Source organism: Rhynchophorus ferrugineus, unplaced genomic scaffold (assembly GCF_030347505.1).
Source record: "Rhynchophorus ferrugineus isolate W39M unplaced genomic scaffold, kcgeb_rfMv2 rfM3, whole genome shotgun sequence".
NCBI classification, from domain to species: Eukaryota; Metazoa; Arthropoda; class Insecta; order Coleoptera; family Curculionidae; genus Rhynchophorus; species Rhynchophorus ferrugineus.
In genome coordinates this window covers 70,149,115-70,167,116 of record NW_027472582.1, presented here as the reverse complement: position 1 = coordinate 70,167,116, position 18,002 = coordinate 70,149,115, and the positions used below count along the sequence as shown (strand labels likewise).

Sequence of the window (18,002 nt, the reverse complement as noted above, 5' to 3'; positions counted from 1 at the left end):
TTCCTAATAGTTCAACATGACATAATTCCCTGTTTTGTTGTTCTTATAATTAACATATAATGAAAAACATATCACGTTTCTCGCCAGGCTTCATGTTTTTCCACCATAAAAAATAGTAACTTAAACCATAAGTCATGGACAATAACTTTTAAATTAAGAACAATTTCTAGCAATTGTTTTTCGAATTTACGATCAATATTGACCTATATAAACAGTTTTACATTTAGTTTTTATAATAGTTGGGCTGGCAATGAAACAATGTGTATGTAAACTGTCAAATGTATAAGTAATTTTTATTTGTAGTTAAAATTAGCGTTGGGAACTATCGACTATTTAGCAATTGACTTTCAGTCGTCTACTTTTATTCTAACTAGTTCATTTAGCTTTTTCAGTCGTTGGTAGTTTTATACTGACTAGTTTTTAACGTTCTGATTTTGCCATCTTAGCCTTAACCTTGAAAATGCACATATATGATTATATGTTTTGTTTGTAATATGATTGCAAAAAACAATGTACATTGAGATAGCGGCAATTGGAAGCTCTAATTTTTAGAATTATTTATTAATGTAATAGGGTAAAATGAACAAAATTTTGATTGATAAATAATAAAATATTTTGACTGTATTTATATGATCTTGGCAACCATTTGGTCTCTTATTTATGGACTTTTATTTATTTTCAAATATATAAAATGTAAAAATAATTTGGCAGTATATAAAATGAAACTGATCTTTGGAATATAATAGAATCCAGTATATCATTGTTACTTAGTACATATTAAGATACGGGAAAACATATTGGGGACCATATAAAACTATTTAAAATGAACTAATAAATCTCTAAGGCATATAGATCCAAACAGTTATCTCCGTCCTTTTCTCTCTCAAAGAAGGAATTCGTACATCTTCGCCTGTTAGCACGAATGTAAATACAATGGAAGCATACATTTGACAGAGATGGTGATTATTATTTTCAGTCGACTACCTGGTATACCGGAAAGTTATTAGCGACAGATGTCACTAGACTTAGGTATGCAATGTTAGGATTTGACACGTGTCATTTTATTCTGTTGAGATAAAGCTTCAAAGTTATACTTGTTATATTTTGCGAAAGTAACACCATCATAGATTTATACTTCTTTGAAAATGTTAAGATTCGTTACTTAAAAACGTGTCAGATGTAGTTTCGAAAATTCAAAAGTGGTGATTTCGATATGCAAAACAAGGAACGTTATGGTAAACCGAAAGAGTTTGAAAATTCGAAACTACAACCCAAACTCGAAATCAATTGGCAGAAGTATTAAATGTGGCCCAAAAAACAATCAGCGACCGAATACGAGCATTGGGGAAAATCCAAAAGATGGGAAGATGGGTGCCACATCAAGGCCAAATCGTGTTGGTCGCAAGACAACGCTTTATGTTTGGTGGATCCAGAGTGGCGTGGTGTATTACGAACCATTGAAATCTAGTGAAACGGTTAATGGTGATCGTTACCGACAAAAAATGATCAATTTGAACCAAGCATTGATCGAAAAATGTCCAGAACGGACACGGTAAAGTGATTTACAGCATGATAACGCGCGGTTTCCTCAAGCAAAACCGGCCAAGGAAACGTTGAAAGCACTTGGATAGGATATATCCGTCCGACTATCAACTTTTCACATCAATGGGAGATACGTTTGAAGACCTGTACTTGGCCAATTTCGAAGAATTGCTGGAGGAACGGTTTTGCTCAAAAAACAAACAGTTTTTTTGGGATGGAATCCATAATTTCTGCTGCCTAAAAAACCGGTAATTACTTTCCGACGCACCTAGTACTTTTTTACTATCGACAAGCGGCGAATCAACTATTTCGACAGTCTTCAGTCGATAATTCCCAACGTGCTAGTTAGAATGTGCCTTCGCATTCACCATAATAACATTACTAAATTAATATATAATATATTGTTAAGCAAATAAAAAAATCTGTATTAAAAGAGTATAAATAAATTTAAAATGATAATACCAAGCTAAAACCATTAATATATTTCGGATAGACATTTTTCGATCAAGGCAATTAAACGAATGATTCATTGTGTTCCTCGGTAAAATATCAGAAGGTGACCTTAAAAATAATAGCATAATTGTAAAAATCCAAAGTAGAACGATAATTAAATTTGTTAAACAATTAACCCGACGTGAATAACCGTTAATTATATCTTAATATTACGGAAACAAGAATGGCGTTTCTGATCATTAACCTGATGGCCTAATCCAGCCGCGGTGTGTTTCTTGTCCGTCGGGTTTAAAGCGCCGACGGTATCCCAGGCCTCTCGTCGCCACTTGGTTTCGAGTGGCGATAACTTTGAAATTTAATCGTCTTGACGCTGGATTTTTTCAACTTTCACTCCGAACGATTAAACTAACTTCGTAGTTGAAATGAGAACTGAACGTTTCCTTGTTTTTGGGGTTTCGAAGTAAGAGAGAAAGAGAGGGTAAACCAGAAGACGATGAAAAAACATTACAGTTGTTTTGGTCAACAGACGTTAGGCATTGATTAACAGGCAAATATTCTCATTATTGATTGAAATTAATCATTAATTAACCCCACACCACTATTATCTATCATGATTATCAACGAGTTTTAATGGACTTTTTTTTCACTTGAAGCTTTATAGTTAAAAATCGGTACAATGTTTTTTAACACACTTAGAAAAAGAAGCAGGTTCTATGTTCGGCTGTATATATATTCTTTTAATGTATGTTCGCCGATTTCTCCGTCAATTGTAGGCCGATTTTCAAAATTATTTTTTACTAGCGACCCGCCCCGGCTTCGCACGGGTGCAATGCTGATACTAAATTAAATACACTACAGAAAAAATATGAACGTTGTATATAAAAACATAGCGGCCCGCTCCGACTTTGCACGGGCATAAAATATATATGCCTATGTCACTCAATGAAAACATGATTAAAATCGATCCAGTATTTTTGGTTCATTCATTACTGCCCTTGGCCTGCACGCATTAAATTTGGAGTAAAACAATTCCTCTTCCCCTATACTTACTATGAAGATTTCCTGCTATCTTTGGAATATCTAAATTCATACAATTTTTATTACATTACACATTTTTAAACGCAAATTTTAAATTTGTAATATCTCCGAAAATATTTGTTTAATTTACATGCTGTAAGAAACCATATTGATCTATATTAATTGCACACTGTATTTAAGGTACTTAATTCGATAAGGATTAATGCCGTATTGCTTAAAATAGCTTCGTAAATAAGCCACATTCTCACGTAAAAAGTAACCAATAAAAATGGTTAATGTGGGTTATCCCTAAAAGATAAACATATACCATCGCGGACTTTTTTGTAGACCTTTTTATGGTGTACAATACTGTAGTACATTAATTTGATCTAACTCGTAGGGTTAGGCAGCGTTTTTGCTAATTGCTAAATAAGCCTAAAAAATAGGTTAATTTACACATCACGTTAGAAACCTCTAAAATTAGCAATGTTGCCTTAGTATATTATGCATGTATTATACATATAAACCTTCCTCTTGAATCACTCTATCTATTGAAAAAAAACCGCATCAAAATCCGTTGCGTAGTTTTAAAGATTTAAGCGCACATAGGGATATAGGGACAGAAAAGGCGACTTTGTTTTATACTCTGTAGTGATTCGAAAGAGTGCACCACCGGGACGGTCGCGTAGGAATAAAAACTTAAAAGAATGCTTAGTTATTGCGTTCTGCATAACATGTTAGTCACAAATACATTCGCTGATCTTAAGAAAATATATAAAAATGCAACGCAAGTAAAAAACTAGTAATGAACAATCAATAATAGGCTATATATTTGACAAAGAGATGAGACAATGCCAAGAGAACTGAAGAAATCTGGAATTATTTCAAGAACTTGTAAATAAGTTGTACATTTAAAGCTCTTTGCGGAGATGTAGTACAATACATTTTATTCAGGTTATTGTCTATCGCTAATTACGACTCTATCCGATCTTCCAGGCAGCCTATGAATTCCACGTTGGAGAAATTAACTATATTGAAGATATTCAAGAATCAACCCAATTGTTGACTTCTTGTATGTAAAGTTCAAATTGACCATTTATTATCGCTAGCGATCGGATATACGACACCAACCTGGTCCAAGTTTCAGGTGATAATCACGATTTTTTCGCATCGGATTTTCAAAATAAATCAATTTTTATCACTCGTTACTATTCGATGCAGAAGTGATCTTCCCTTTCATATTTTAATGCAGAGTTTCACTGGCGATTTTCCCATAGCTCGTTCTTCAACATTCAGCTTTTCTGTCAATTTCTGTCATCTTCAAACATTTTCAGGCATAGCCCTTGCTGATTCACTTATTCAGATCGATGAAGATTGACTTTAATTATTTTAATAGGGCATAGAAGACAATCAGCATGAGAAGACCTTAAGAAAATTTGATAATTTGCAAAATTGAATAATAATGAACAAAACGCACATTGGGCCTTGATTTAATCTTGATATACTACTGTAATCCAAAAACAGCAAGGCTTATCAAAAAGACGACGAATCAGGCACAACGTTATGTGAGAGAACGTATCGTCATTATAAATAAATACGAGTGGTCGGTCAATAATTCTATCCTCTTCCGAAAAATAGTGAAAAAATAAGGTAATTCACTTTAAGTCAAACTTCATATTGAAACTACCGAACCGAACAGATATTGCTGGCCTATTCTAACACTGACTGTCCAATTAGCAATTTTATTGCGATATGTTTTTATAACAGAAATTTTTTTAAAACGTTTCAAAAAAAATCTTATCGAGAAACCATCATAGCGCCACCTACCGGGCCCGGTTGTGGATCTGTGGATCTAAACCATTCTCGAACACACATAAACAGACCAATCCTTTAAGAGTATATATATATATATATATATATATATATATATATGTAAGTTCTTTTATAGTATAGAGTTATATATAAAGATAAATAAGATAAAGTTAAAACACCAAACTAACATATCTTTTATAAGCTTATTAACTTGCTCAATGTTACTAACTCAATAAAGGTAGTAGCTATTCGTACTGATTCTTAATCAATGAATATAACAATTTTATAAGAATAAATATATGAGCCTCACCTGTTGAGATAACTTTGTCATATCGATAGGGGTAATCTTGCGGAGCGCCGATAGACGCTCCAGCCTCTCGCGGGCCTGCTGCTCCACGGCAATAACAAAAGCATCTTGAACGTTGTCCGAACACAAGTCGAGGTCCACAGCTGAAACAAAAATAACACATCAATTATTTCGTCATTGTATTTTAACGAACGCTTCGAGGGAAAAGGACTTTTAGTTATAAAACATGTATTTGATTAAAACTTCTTCAGCACCACGCAAATAAAGAGCTGAACAGATCAGACTCAATATCATACATCCAATTGAAACTAAGATCAAAGAGATTGATTCCTCAGTCAATTATAAAGCCCATTTGAACTTATAGCATGCTTCAAATTATATGTGAGTGGTGTTAAAACGGATATGCTTCAGATAGCAATCGATGTCCTTCAAATAAACTCAAAAGATAAACATTATTGTGACAGGATATCATTTATTGAACTGATTTTCTACAGGTCATGTAAACAATATAATCATAAGAAATGCTTATTGACCACTGCGACATTTGTTGAACAATTAAGAGTAATAATTTAAAAAATTATAAACTCAATATACGTGAATAAAATGTCACCATTCATAATAAAACAATAATTGCTATGATCAACTCAAATTTTAGTGCGAGCTGGTCTTGAGGCAATTCCATTAGCTCGTGTTAGACACGGCATCACACGACATTTTCCCTAAAGATAAATGGAGCATACCTACATGTCTGCCATGTTCGTAATCAGTTCAAGATCCATTTGCTTAGTAGCGGTCACCGAACTCAAAGTCGAGGCTCCGAGAGCATGACGCAGCATCGTAAAGGAGCCGTCTTGCGGGAATATTTCTGCCGCAACCAACAACAACAAATCTGGGTTACCATCGTCATCATACGTGTACATGCTTTTTACCAGTCGAATATCCGTCGTTATTCATTATCCGCGTAATCATCACCGATTATGTTCGATGCTACGAAATATTTCTTGATGTGATTTTAATCCCAAGTTTTTAAAATTACTTCTGTGTTATTTAATAAAATTTTATTTTTCAGAATTATGTTTTGCCCAATTTATCAGGCCTATATAGTAATTAGAGGATCATCGAGTACATTTGTAACTAACTTCATGTTGAAGCTTCACTTTCCAGTATATGTTATACATGTTTTTCAATGCATTGAAAATACTTGAATTTGTACCGAGTAGCTTTACTGAAAACAGTCGATAGTCGCAAAACGGTCGAAACAGTCGATAGTCAAAAAACTAGCGACTGAAAATAGTAATTACTGTAGGATGTCAATGCCAAAGATGTACGAATCCTTTCCTGTATAAATTATGAGAGAGGAAAGGACGGAGATAATTGCTTGTTGAAGCATACTTGGAAATATTAAAATGGGAAGTGTTGGCCCCATCCGCCATATTCTCCAGACTTTGCTCCTTCAAATTACTACTTGTTCCCATCTATGAGTCGTGAATTATCTGACTAACGCTTCGTTTGTTAGGAAAATACCAAAAAATGGGACGATGCGTGAATAGCCACAAAAAAAACATCGTTCTTTCGACATGTTAAATTGCCTGAAAGATGAAATAAGTCTTGCAATTCATTGCCTTCGAACTTTTTTGACCCTCCTGGCTGTTCTTTGTCAGTGACCTCAAAAATAACCACCTTTAAATAGTTGAAACTATAACCGACAATTGGGATATGACGGAGCAGCATTACCATAAGTTTTCAAAAATGTCAAACTCAATAATACTAAATGAAAAAGTGTTATTTTGTGGTGAGAAATATCAAAACCATCGAGTTTAGCAGATAGGCTAGGATTTTTAACGGTTATTTACATTGATATTTCGCATTTTCACCTCCAGTTCTATTGATTTTACCACATCATCGAAAGTGGTAGTTTGCTTGTATCTTTTAAGATAGTTCTTTTATCACTGAAACATTTTACACATTCCAAAACTACCCAAACAAACTCATTTTATCATGTAATCATAAAAGAATTTCTTTAATAAAAATTATATTTCTCATAGCAGTTGTACACGCTATAATAATGTTATATAAAAGCCTATTAACTGAATAATACAGATTTAACATCGATGTTTGTCAACATAACTGGCAATTAGTGTGTCTATATCTTTTTTTAATACACTACATCTCATCTATCTATAACACTATATCTAATATTATTTTACTAATTATTACTTATTTTACTAATTATTACTTATTTTACTAATTATTACTTATTTTACTAATTATTGCTTTATTTAACTGCTATTTTTACCATCAATTAATTACTTTATAATTCGAACAATTCCATTTTTGGTCTATTTAGATTTGGATCTGTTTAACACGTCTAAACCGCCATCCTGTCTTATGTATCGTCATTTTCCCACATATCATCGGTCACCGTTTGCAAGAGGCATAAAAGATACATTATTATAATATTTTAGCGCGTTTTGATTTTCATTTATTCCTAATACCTATGTTTTTTTATAACTTCTAAAAGCTGAAAAACACCTCTATCCAAAAAATAGTTTTACTCCCAAGCAATTACATTTTAAAAACTACTTTTCTATTAATTCAACTCTATATATGGTTAAAACTATACATTATTTATAGCAAATATTTGACATTAACATACCCGTGAATATCAAGCAGGGTAGTGTCAAAATAACATGTACCTCAAAATTAAATCAACAAAATCTCCACTCTCCAAATATTACTTGAAATAATAACGGATTATTTTTGTTCAAACATATTATATTTTAGATATTCTCCTGCTACGCAACTGCGATAAAAGAAATGATTTATTAAGATTAAAGAATACTGCACACTATAAACTCTGACTAGAAAAATATCCTGTACAATATTTCTCATAGACGATGCGAAGGTTATCAAGCAAGACATTTATACCAGCGCGCCCATAAAAAAGAAAAAAAGGAAAACGTTTACCCTCTGTTTACAACCAAGCCCAGCACACAGCTGTTTCAATTCATTTTATAAATATATCGCTATAAAAGGGATTTTATTTTAAACATATATTATTTATAAATAATGTTTGCTATAATAATAACCCAGAATAATAACATATAAGCTTAAATGTAACACAACTATTCATAATATTTGTATTTAGCTAAGTTTATGCATGCAATTTTCCTAGGCTCTATCAGTGTTTCTTAAAATTTTATCAAAATCAATCAAATATTAGTTGCGTTAAAGATTGATGCTCCTAAATGAAAGAATTACGATAAAGCTGTGATCCTAGTTTCTTATTAATATTAAATATGCTGAATAATCGATTCTACATCTATAATTTTTTCTATTATTCTTAACTTGCTTTAATACAGACGATTTTACACACTCAATATATTTTAATTTAGGATTACCACAATATATTCAATTTTTATCTAATAACAATTCGGTATAAGAAATCCTCTGTTATTTCCTCTTCAGTAACATTTAGCAAATAGCTCCTCAACACACAATAGCCCTTTCAATAAATTGTACCCAGTGTAGTGTATATGTTTATTAATTATTCTTTTTTTATACATATTTTGAAGTATCCTTTTACCAACTATGGGTTTATCTGGACTGGACCTAAAGTTTAACGTGGACTCCGAACCACGGTCCTCAGCATTAAGCTTAACGACTGGCGAGTGATCAACTTTAAAAATCATCCTAAAAATCCTCCTTACCATCCGGTCTTACCCAGCCTGGTTACTGGCGTGAATGGGATCATTTTCCTTGTCGGATTTTACACTCTTGTCTAGAACATTCACAAATTTTAAACAATCACAAACATAAACTTACGACCATGCCCCAGCAGGATTCGAAATCGCGGCAATCGCAACAGTAGGAGGACCGTCCCATCGCCTTTACCACTGCGCCACCAAGCCGGCTACTTTTTTATTAATTATATCTTACATAAGATATGCTTAGTACAAACTTAATTTACAAATTAATTTATTACTACTGTTCTGTTGTAACTGATCATTTTTATGTTGGTGCCGGACCACAAATTAGATTTGGACTCGGAATCCACTTGACAGTGATCAGTTAGTAGTAGTTAAAATATCATTGTAAATAAATAATTAGGTTAAGGTAAGTATTAAGCTAAATTGTGTATATATAGTAGAATATAAACTACGTGTAGTGGATAGGTTAAATAAGATTTTTGTTTATTTTTATTTAGTTATTACAACGATTTTTATGTACATATTTTCTTTTAAGAGGTTTTTTTTTGTGTTAAAAATCTAAATTTGATTATATTTTAATTTTAGTGAGTTCCTTATTTATTTTTTGAAGTCGGTTCAATTTTTTTGTTTCTTCTCTTTTTAGTGTTAGATATTTGCTCAATAAATTACGCCGTTATTTTATTTAATATTACAATGGGTAGGCCAAGTCAAGGTGCAGATCGTATGAGGAAAAATAGGAATAAAGAAACAATGATTGAAAATAAGAAGCGCTTCAGGCCCTGGGGTCTGCTACCTAGCCTAGGTGAATTGACAAATGTTTTAAATAAAATAGAACAACAAAAATGGGGAATCGAACCCGCGAGCTCCGTTTTGGAGCTAAACGCTTTAACCACTACACCATAAAAGCAATTGTCAAAATCTTTCTACTAGGTCTTATATGCTATATATTTAAAATTTAAAAAATTTTAATTTTTAAATTTAAAAGCAAACTGAATGGCTTTTGCACTGAACGACTTCCAATTTTCCGTCACATCAGCTCAGCAATAACATTACACCCAATTATCTGATTATTTTAGATAAAAACTATAGATCCTGACTTGGTTCCAATAGGACCACGTCGGAAGTGCAATCTTTCGAATAAAAAAGGAATATTGAAAATCGGCCCACAATTGACGGAGAAATCAGCGAACATACACAACCTCCTTTGAACACTCCTCGTTTTTCGAAGTCGGTTAAAAAAAGGAGCACACATTTCTAACACTAATAAACTTTTTTGGTAGTTGTAATTCATTACAACAGATTCAACATTTATATAAATCATCTTACACTACATTCTCATTCTTTGTGGATTAAAACTAGTTATTTCTCCGAGAGGCCCTATTTTATACCAAGTAATTTCAACATTTATATAAACCGTCTTAAAGATTATTCTTAGGCTACGGATTAAAACTAGTTACTTTTTCGAATGGTCCTATTTTCCACTGCCCTACAAGCAGCGGAAAGAACGTTTTATAAAACTCTAATAGGATTCGAGAGCATTAAGGCAAATCGGATTGGAATCCTGCTGAAAATATTCTGAAAGGATTCAGTTCATTATTTCAGGATAAATTAGGCCAATCGAATTAAGTGAAGTTGATGCAGTGGATTTCGGCAATGGATTCACTAAGAATTGATTCGTCCAACCCCAGGATATTTAGTAAAGTAATTGAGTTTTGAAAATGGAACATTAAACATGTTCACGATTAACATTTTTAGGGGGTTTTAAAAACTTTTTGGTTAAAAAAAATTGATTATGATAGCGTTACTAATGTTGAGTAAGGTATTGATGAATACATTCGACGTAAAATTCAGACTAATCAGTAATAATAATCAGAAGCTGGTAAGTCTGCGAAGTACACTGAGAATTTTAACTATTTCATATCCGATGGTGTTGCTGTTGCTATTAAAATTTCAACAATAATTATTTCATTCGATTTAATATCTTATAACAGGCCAATTGAAAAGTCCCCGGCCATAGTAAAACACATTTTTTTTGGCAAAATTAGTTTTTTTTTATTCAACATAATTCCCTTCAAGGGTTAAACACTGATTATAGCGACCCTCCGATTTTTCGATACAATTTTTGTAGTACAATTTGTCCTTTGCTTCAAAATAGGCCTCAGTTTCGGCGATCTCCTCTTCATTCGACGAAAATTTCTTCCCAGCGAGCATTCTTTTGAGATCTGAGAACAGGAAATAATCACTGGGGGCCAGATCCAGAGAATACGGTGGATAAGGAAACAATTCAAAGCCAAATCATGGATTTATGTCACATATCGACGCAAAAACTTGAGTTTATTACGCTTGATCACCTTCAAACACTGCTCTGAATCATCAACTTGTCGTTGTATTTGGTCAAAAGTGAGCTCGCGCGGCACCCACTTTGCACAGAGCTTTCTCATACCCAAATATTCGTGAATTATATGATGTATACGTTCAGTTGATATCTTTAGAGTGTCTGCTATTTCATTCAATTTCAATTCACGGTCATTCAAAATCATTTTGTGGATTTTTTTAATGTTTTCGTCGGTAACAACCACTGCGTTGACCGTCTTCGGTGCTCATTTCACTACGTCTAAACTTAACATACCAATCCTTGATGGTTGATTTTCCTGAAGCAGTATCCGAAAACTCGGCATCAAGCCAAGTTTTTGCTTGAACTGTATTTTTCCCTTCAAATAGCAATATTTTATCAACATACGAAATTGCTTTTTATCCATTTTTTTCACAATAACAAAAGTTGCTTGACTGAAAATTCTATAATTCACAAAGTAATGATCCGAGGGTTAGGGCTAGATAGAAAATATATTAATTCTAGTAGCGCCATCGATGTGTCAGGCTGGGGACTTTTCAATTGACCTGTTAGTATAATACTAGTTGTTTATTCAATCATCAACCTATTTTACAGCCATCGACAGTGAAAGGGTTTCAGTTTAATGGAGACTGAAAGACTTTTTTATAAGTTGATGCAACTATTATAACCTATCTTTGGCAACAACAAATAGTAAAATTAAACTAAAAAAATAGAATAAAATCTGAAAATGTCAAAAGTTATCAACATATACCAATTCTTGTTTAATATTAAAGAATATTAAATTACAACTTAAAAATACCTGTTTAGACATTATGGTTGTCTTTAGTTCATCTCGAAGCCTTCCATCGTCGATGTAAGCATGTCAGTCGACTCGTATTACATTTTATTTGTTGATAATGTGTGCGTACTATTGCACTTGAGGGAGCCATTAAATTGTTAACAAGTAGAAATAACGTAAATGTAAACATATCATAATAAAAATCCCTCGGATGTCAATAAGGAGCATGCTGATGATGTTTATTGCTTTCGTGTAGACGCTGACAATCTACACTACCATACCATTCTTTCTTTTATTTCAAATAATTTTGCTTCGATTGTTTTCAATGCAATTTTATTAACCGCTTTTCTGCTCTTTCCAATTTTTTGAGTTTTTTAATTTTGTATTAACATTATTATTAATATACACATTGCAAATTAATAATAATTTATATTGATTGTAAATATAATATTCGTATTTGAACTGAATTTTTTTTGAAGCAATTTTAATGTACTCACAAACACCTAGAAAATTTCGTTGGGTTATTCAAGTATTTGGGAAACACTCGTTCGGTATTCAAAATATCAACATTTGAAAAAACTTTTAAATGCAACCAAATTTATTTTTAAAAAAAGTGTAAAAAAAGGAAACAAACCTTATATCAAATTTGTTATTATTCTGTTTAAATCTTTTAGTAAGTAGTAAATTGTTTACTACCAATATAGGAAAATTAAATATATGAATTAATTTTTAAATTATGAATTATAGTATTATAAATTTTGAACGTTTACCAGAAAAAAATAATGCATGCTACAATGTTCATTTCTAGCTTAATTTATACTGGAAAATAAAATTACTTTGGTATCCCATGACCTGATGTTAAAACGCGACATTTTAACAAAATATTTATTCATTGAAGGCACCAGATGTATCCACGATATGATCCAGGCATTTCCCCATGTGGTTATTATTTCTTTTGAGTTTGTCTGTGGTCAATAAACGAATGAATCTTGAGGAAAGAAGTCAAGACAATAACATATAATCTCAACTTGAAAATGTAAATAAATTGAAAAATGTTAAAAAATGTTTAAAATGTTGTTGTGTTATAACCTAAATTAAATCTAATTCCTACTAACTGTTAAAAAAACATAGTTTTACAGTTTGCACAAAACTAAAATTCCTACTTTGCCATTACATAACCTAATATATGTCCGTGTATATGTGTAATTGGTATGCTCACTGATATGTCACAATATACTAGATTTAATTAGACACATTATAGTGCACACATATATAATGATAGAACATCAATACAACAATTTAGTTAATTGAAGAACGCATTCATCAAAGAGGGCCATGGCCATTTTACAGCATTGAGACCTTATTAGTTGCTAAGATATTGATTCCCAGTTACCTAATTTACCTCAGAACTATATTAATATGTAGTTTGCACTGAATAGCCACGATATTACATCATACCCTACATTCCACAGACATGCAATTAATTTTTTAACGATCTAATTAGGATTACGATTTCTTTTGGAAACACAATCAAACAAATTTCACAATTTAATTAAGTTTAATTTATATTTTATATTAAATAGAGTATGTAAAAATAATTTATAAAATTCGAATAATGAATTAAATTAACTCTCCAAAAAATTAATTTTATGTTTGCTTTCAAAATAAATCATTTTATCGCAGCCTGAATTACCATGGCGACAAGTTCTCCGCATTGACAGTATGGCGAAGTAGACTCACGTCTTTGAGAAACACTTTTTTATCTGATATTTTTCTAACGGACCTTGTTTTTCAGAAATCACGGCGCATTCACCACGTTTCTTAAAATGTTAATTGTAACGCAATGGATTTAGTTTGATATCTTCCTTTTTATCAACCTTACCTTCAAGATTACGTGGCACAGAAAAATAATGAGTGAATCAAAATGTCAAACAAACATCCATGACTATCAAAAACTCATTAAAATACATTAATTCAAAAATATCCAATATCAACAACGTATTTTTTGATAATGATTATAACGTTACTGTAGTCGTAAAGCAAACAGAAGCAATATTTAAAGGATTAAACAATTTAAATTATATAAAATGACTAAAAGAACAATAATAATAACTAAAATAGAAATTACCCTGAAATAAAAGAAATACAGATATCGATCTTCTAGAACATTCCCAGAAAACTAACACATATTTTTTAAATATGCAGAGATAATACCAAATTAAATTGTTATTATTTATAAACGATTTTTTAATTAAGTTTATTTAATTATCGAATAAATCACTTATTTTAAAGAAGGTTCTTGTAATATAACTAATGTCTTTTGAAAATATTTAATTCTCCAGGTCTTCTCCAGGAATAAGCATAATTATATCACTTGAAATGAACTGACAACAGCACTGGAAATCAACTAAATGAGAGATGTCATTGAACCTCCACGTCAGTCAAGGATTTAAAAAACATTCAATTTATTTATAATTAACAACCAGAAAGTTCACAGGAAATTTACCTAGAAAGGGCATTAAAAACTCATCAACTTATTAATACAAAATTCCCATTAAAACTAGTAAAATAGTAAAGATATTTGAAAAACTCCTGTTAAAAATGTTAAAATAGTATCTGGAAACTAATAGCTGCACATCAGTTTGGTTTCCAAAATAATTATTCATTGAAAAAGTCAATTAAGATTGAAGAAAAAGTTCTATATTCTTAGACCTGTACCTTTAACACTATTTAGCATGAGAAAATCATCCATTAACCTCGGGCTTTAAAACAGACACATATTCAAAAGAATTAACCCATTTGATCTTGTAGTGCAGTCCAACGTATTTAACAGAAAAATAGTAGAGGTATTTAATAGATGAAGGAAGATATTAATTAACGATCACTGAGTTCTTCTAGATAAATATCTACTTCTTGTTAACTAATCGAAAACGACTAGTAACAATGCAGTAACAAATTTAAAAAATTACTAGGATTAATTACTCCAACTCCAACGCACCGTCGCATAAACAACGTCATCAAAAAAACGACAGGGCGTATTAAATAATTCAATAATCACCACTCAGTAATAATAAGCACACTCATTCAAGTTCCCGAATTCTCACTTCGTTTTTTATCAGTATACACAGTAGTGGGTGTTTTATTAGATTTTGAGGGTGCGCTAAAGCCGCAGTCATAAACCCCGACAGCTCCATCCTTATTAATACTTGACGTGGGCTCTTACCGGAACATGTTTACGATTTTATTTTTTAACGTTTAATGGGTTTTTTCAAATGTTATTAATACGTGCCCATTGTAAACGGTCGTAGTAAACCGTGAACGAGCCGAGATGTTTACGAATGATGAAAAGTATCAAAACGGAGTGAAGACAAGCATAACGCGTATTCGAGTGTTTTTTTGTATTCGGTTTTGAGTTTAATATAGGTTCACACCGAGAGAATGTCAATCATAAGTCGACAACGAGCAAGATAAACAATGCGCTGTTGAGTTTATTCCTTTTTTGTGTGTTGTATTCGCTATTTATTGCAAGAATTGCAATAGGTTGTAAATAAAATTATAATAAATAATAAAATATAAATATAATAAAATTGCAATAAGTACTGTGTTTTGATTAATTATCGAATTATTGGAAGCTTTAATTATATGCTTTGATGACAGTCTGTTCTTTTTTTTTCTTACATACGTACTGGAAGGTTTGTTCTTTAATACCATGTCAGATCGGATGATTATTATACTGAACTGAAAATGATAACATGTGTTTCTCCACAGATTCTTTTGAAACACACGAATCTGCGTCTTCAACTTCGGACAGCACACGACCAAAAAGACTAAGAACTAAATTATATGTGATAATAATAAAGTGTTGTTTGCTTTGGTGGATGAGAAAATAATACTCTTATGCATCCATCTAATGCCCCACCCTGCACCAAACGATTAGCACGTTTCTTTGCATAGCAAACTATTTTTCTAGTGAAAAAATTATGTCACAAAGGCTTCTCAAAATCGAAACAAAACACTAAAAAATATGTATTCAGAAACAGAGAAAAAACATCATTTATTTGGAATGTAATACAAACTTAAAACTGATGTAGAATACTTTTATTATGATAATTATGATAAGACGAGTGAAAGAGAAGCTTATAAACGATAAAATAGTTCCTTTAAATTCAATACTGTTGGTTGATGGTTGATTTTCCTGGGGCAGTGTCCGGAAACTCGGCATCAATCCAAGTTTTTTCTTCAACTATATTTTTCCCCTTCAAAGAGCAATATTTTATCAACACGCGAAATTCCTTTTTATCCATTTTTTCACAATAACAAAAGTTGCTTCACTCAAAATACTATAATTCACAAACTACTGATCTAAGAGCTGTCACATTTATACACCCATCTTTTGAGGGTTAGGGCTAACTAAAAAACATATGGATTTAATTCTAGTAGCGCCATCTATGTTATTCAGGCCGGGGAGTTTTCAATTGTCCTGTTATGTATGTATAAGTAGAACATCGAATAAGAAAGTACCAAAACGTAGATTCAAAATACAACTTATTTGAAAATTGTATTAACAAAGGCAATAATGCAAATATGTGTTATTTATGCTTGAATTATTTAAGATAGTCTGATTAGAACGATTAATCTGGTAGAAATACGAATAAATACAGAAAAAAAACAGAAATAAAGGAAAGCAGAAAAGTGTACGTCAAAAGCAGATATATATATATATATATATATATATATATATAAAGAAAATTTGTATGTATAAATGTATAAATGAGTATCATAATATTTGTACACAATAAGTTAATTAAAAAAATCTCAAAACTTATTTTGTACGCCATATATCTTTAAGTAACTGATAAAATATGACAGAACCTAAAATATAATTAAATTCCTATGCACCTGTACAAATTTAACAACGAGAAAACAATAGATATACCCAAAAAAGAAAGAGGAAAGGTCATCGATCAAAACAGAATACACCTGGTTTAACAAAACAGACTAAAACGACGATTTTTTCCGTAATCGAATGTCTGGCTGGTGTTCTAAGTACCTTCTCATTGGATTTATGAAGCGTGTCATGTAAACAACTAGCAAACTTTTTCAGTATAATCGAAACCCATTAAATATTATATAAAATCTCAGTTAGTATTGGCTCTTTTATAGTAGGAAAGTTTAACACAAAATAATTAGCCTTGGGAAGTATCGACTGAAACAGTCGAAACAGTCCATAGTCAAAAAACTAGCGACTGAAAATGGTAATTACTATTTTCAATCAGATGCAGGGTTCCACTGTTTTTTCTTTCAATTCGTATTGTCAGACGAAGATGTACGAATCTTTTCCTGTATAAATTGTGAGAAAGGAAAGGACGGAGATAATTGCTTAGGGCAGTAATCATAGAAAAAAAACCATGACATAATTAAACATGATCTGAATGAAATGATATAAATGCTTTATTTATTACTGAACGGAAATATTTTTTAACAAAAATCGAGAGAGATCGAAAATACTCGAAATATTACCTATTATTGCTATAAAAACAGTCAAAATATTTTACGATTTATCCTCCCAATTTTAATATTTTACATTAACAATCTTGAAATATATCGTACCAAAATGCCTATAATATTAATATACAATATGTTGTTATTTACAAGCAAAATACCAAAAAAATCATAAAACTATATATATATATATATATATATATATATATATATATATATATATATATATATATATATATATATATATATATATAATCGGGTACATTTTTGTAAAGGTCGCGGACTAGGACGACAGAGCCAGAAGGTTAAAAATCAGTCGAATGAAACTAGTAGAACCAAAAATAGTAACTAAAAGTACGACTGAAACAGTCGACAGTAAAAAGTAGTCAATTACTAAACAGTCGATAGTTCTCAACACTAAAAATAATAAAGCGTATTATAGTATATTGGATATTATAGTATATATATATATATATATATATATATATATATATATATATATATATATATATTGTATATATATATATA

The 18,002-nt window shown here is 31.3% G+C and overlaps 1 protein-coding gene across 11 annotated transcripts in view; it reads right to left on the bottom strand.

Moving 5' to 3' along the window:
* Positions 1–18,002, bottom strand: part of sdt (MAGUK p55 family member stardust) — a 140,553-nt gene that overhangs the window by 95,794 nt on the left and 26,757 nt on the right. For all 11 annotated transcript variants that reach the window (XR_013005004.1, XR_013005005.1, XR_013005006.1 and 8 more), the window contains one exon: positions 5,135–5,274. Coding sequence is in view for 8 of the 11 variants with exons in the window: in XM_076399578.1 (XP_076255693.1) it covers positions 5,135–5,274 (140 nt within the window). In the remaining 3 variants the exon portion in view is untranslated. The remainder of the gene's footprint in view (positions 1–5,134; positions 5,275–18,002) is intronic.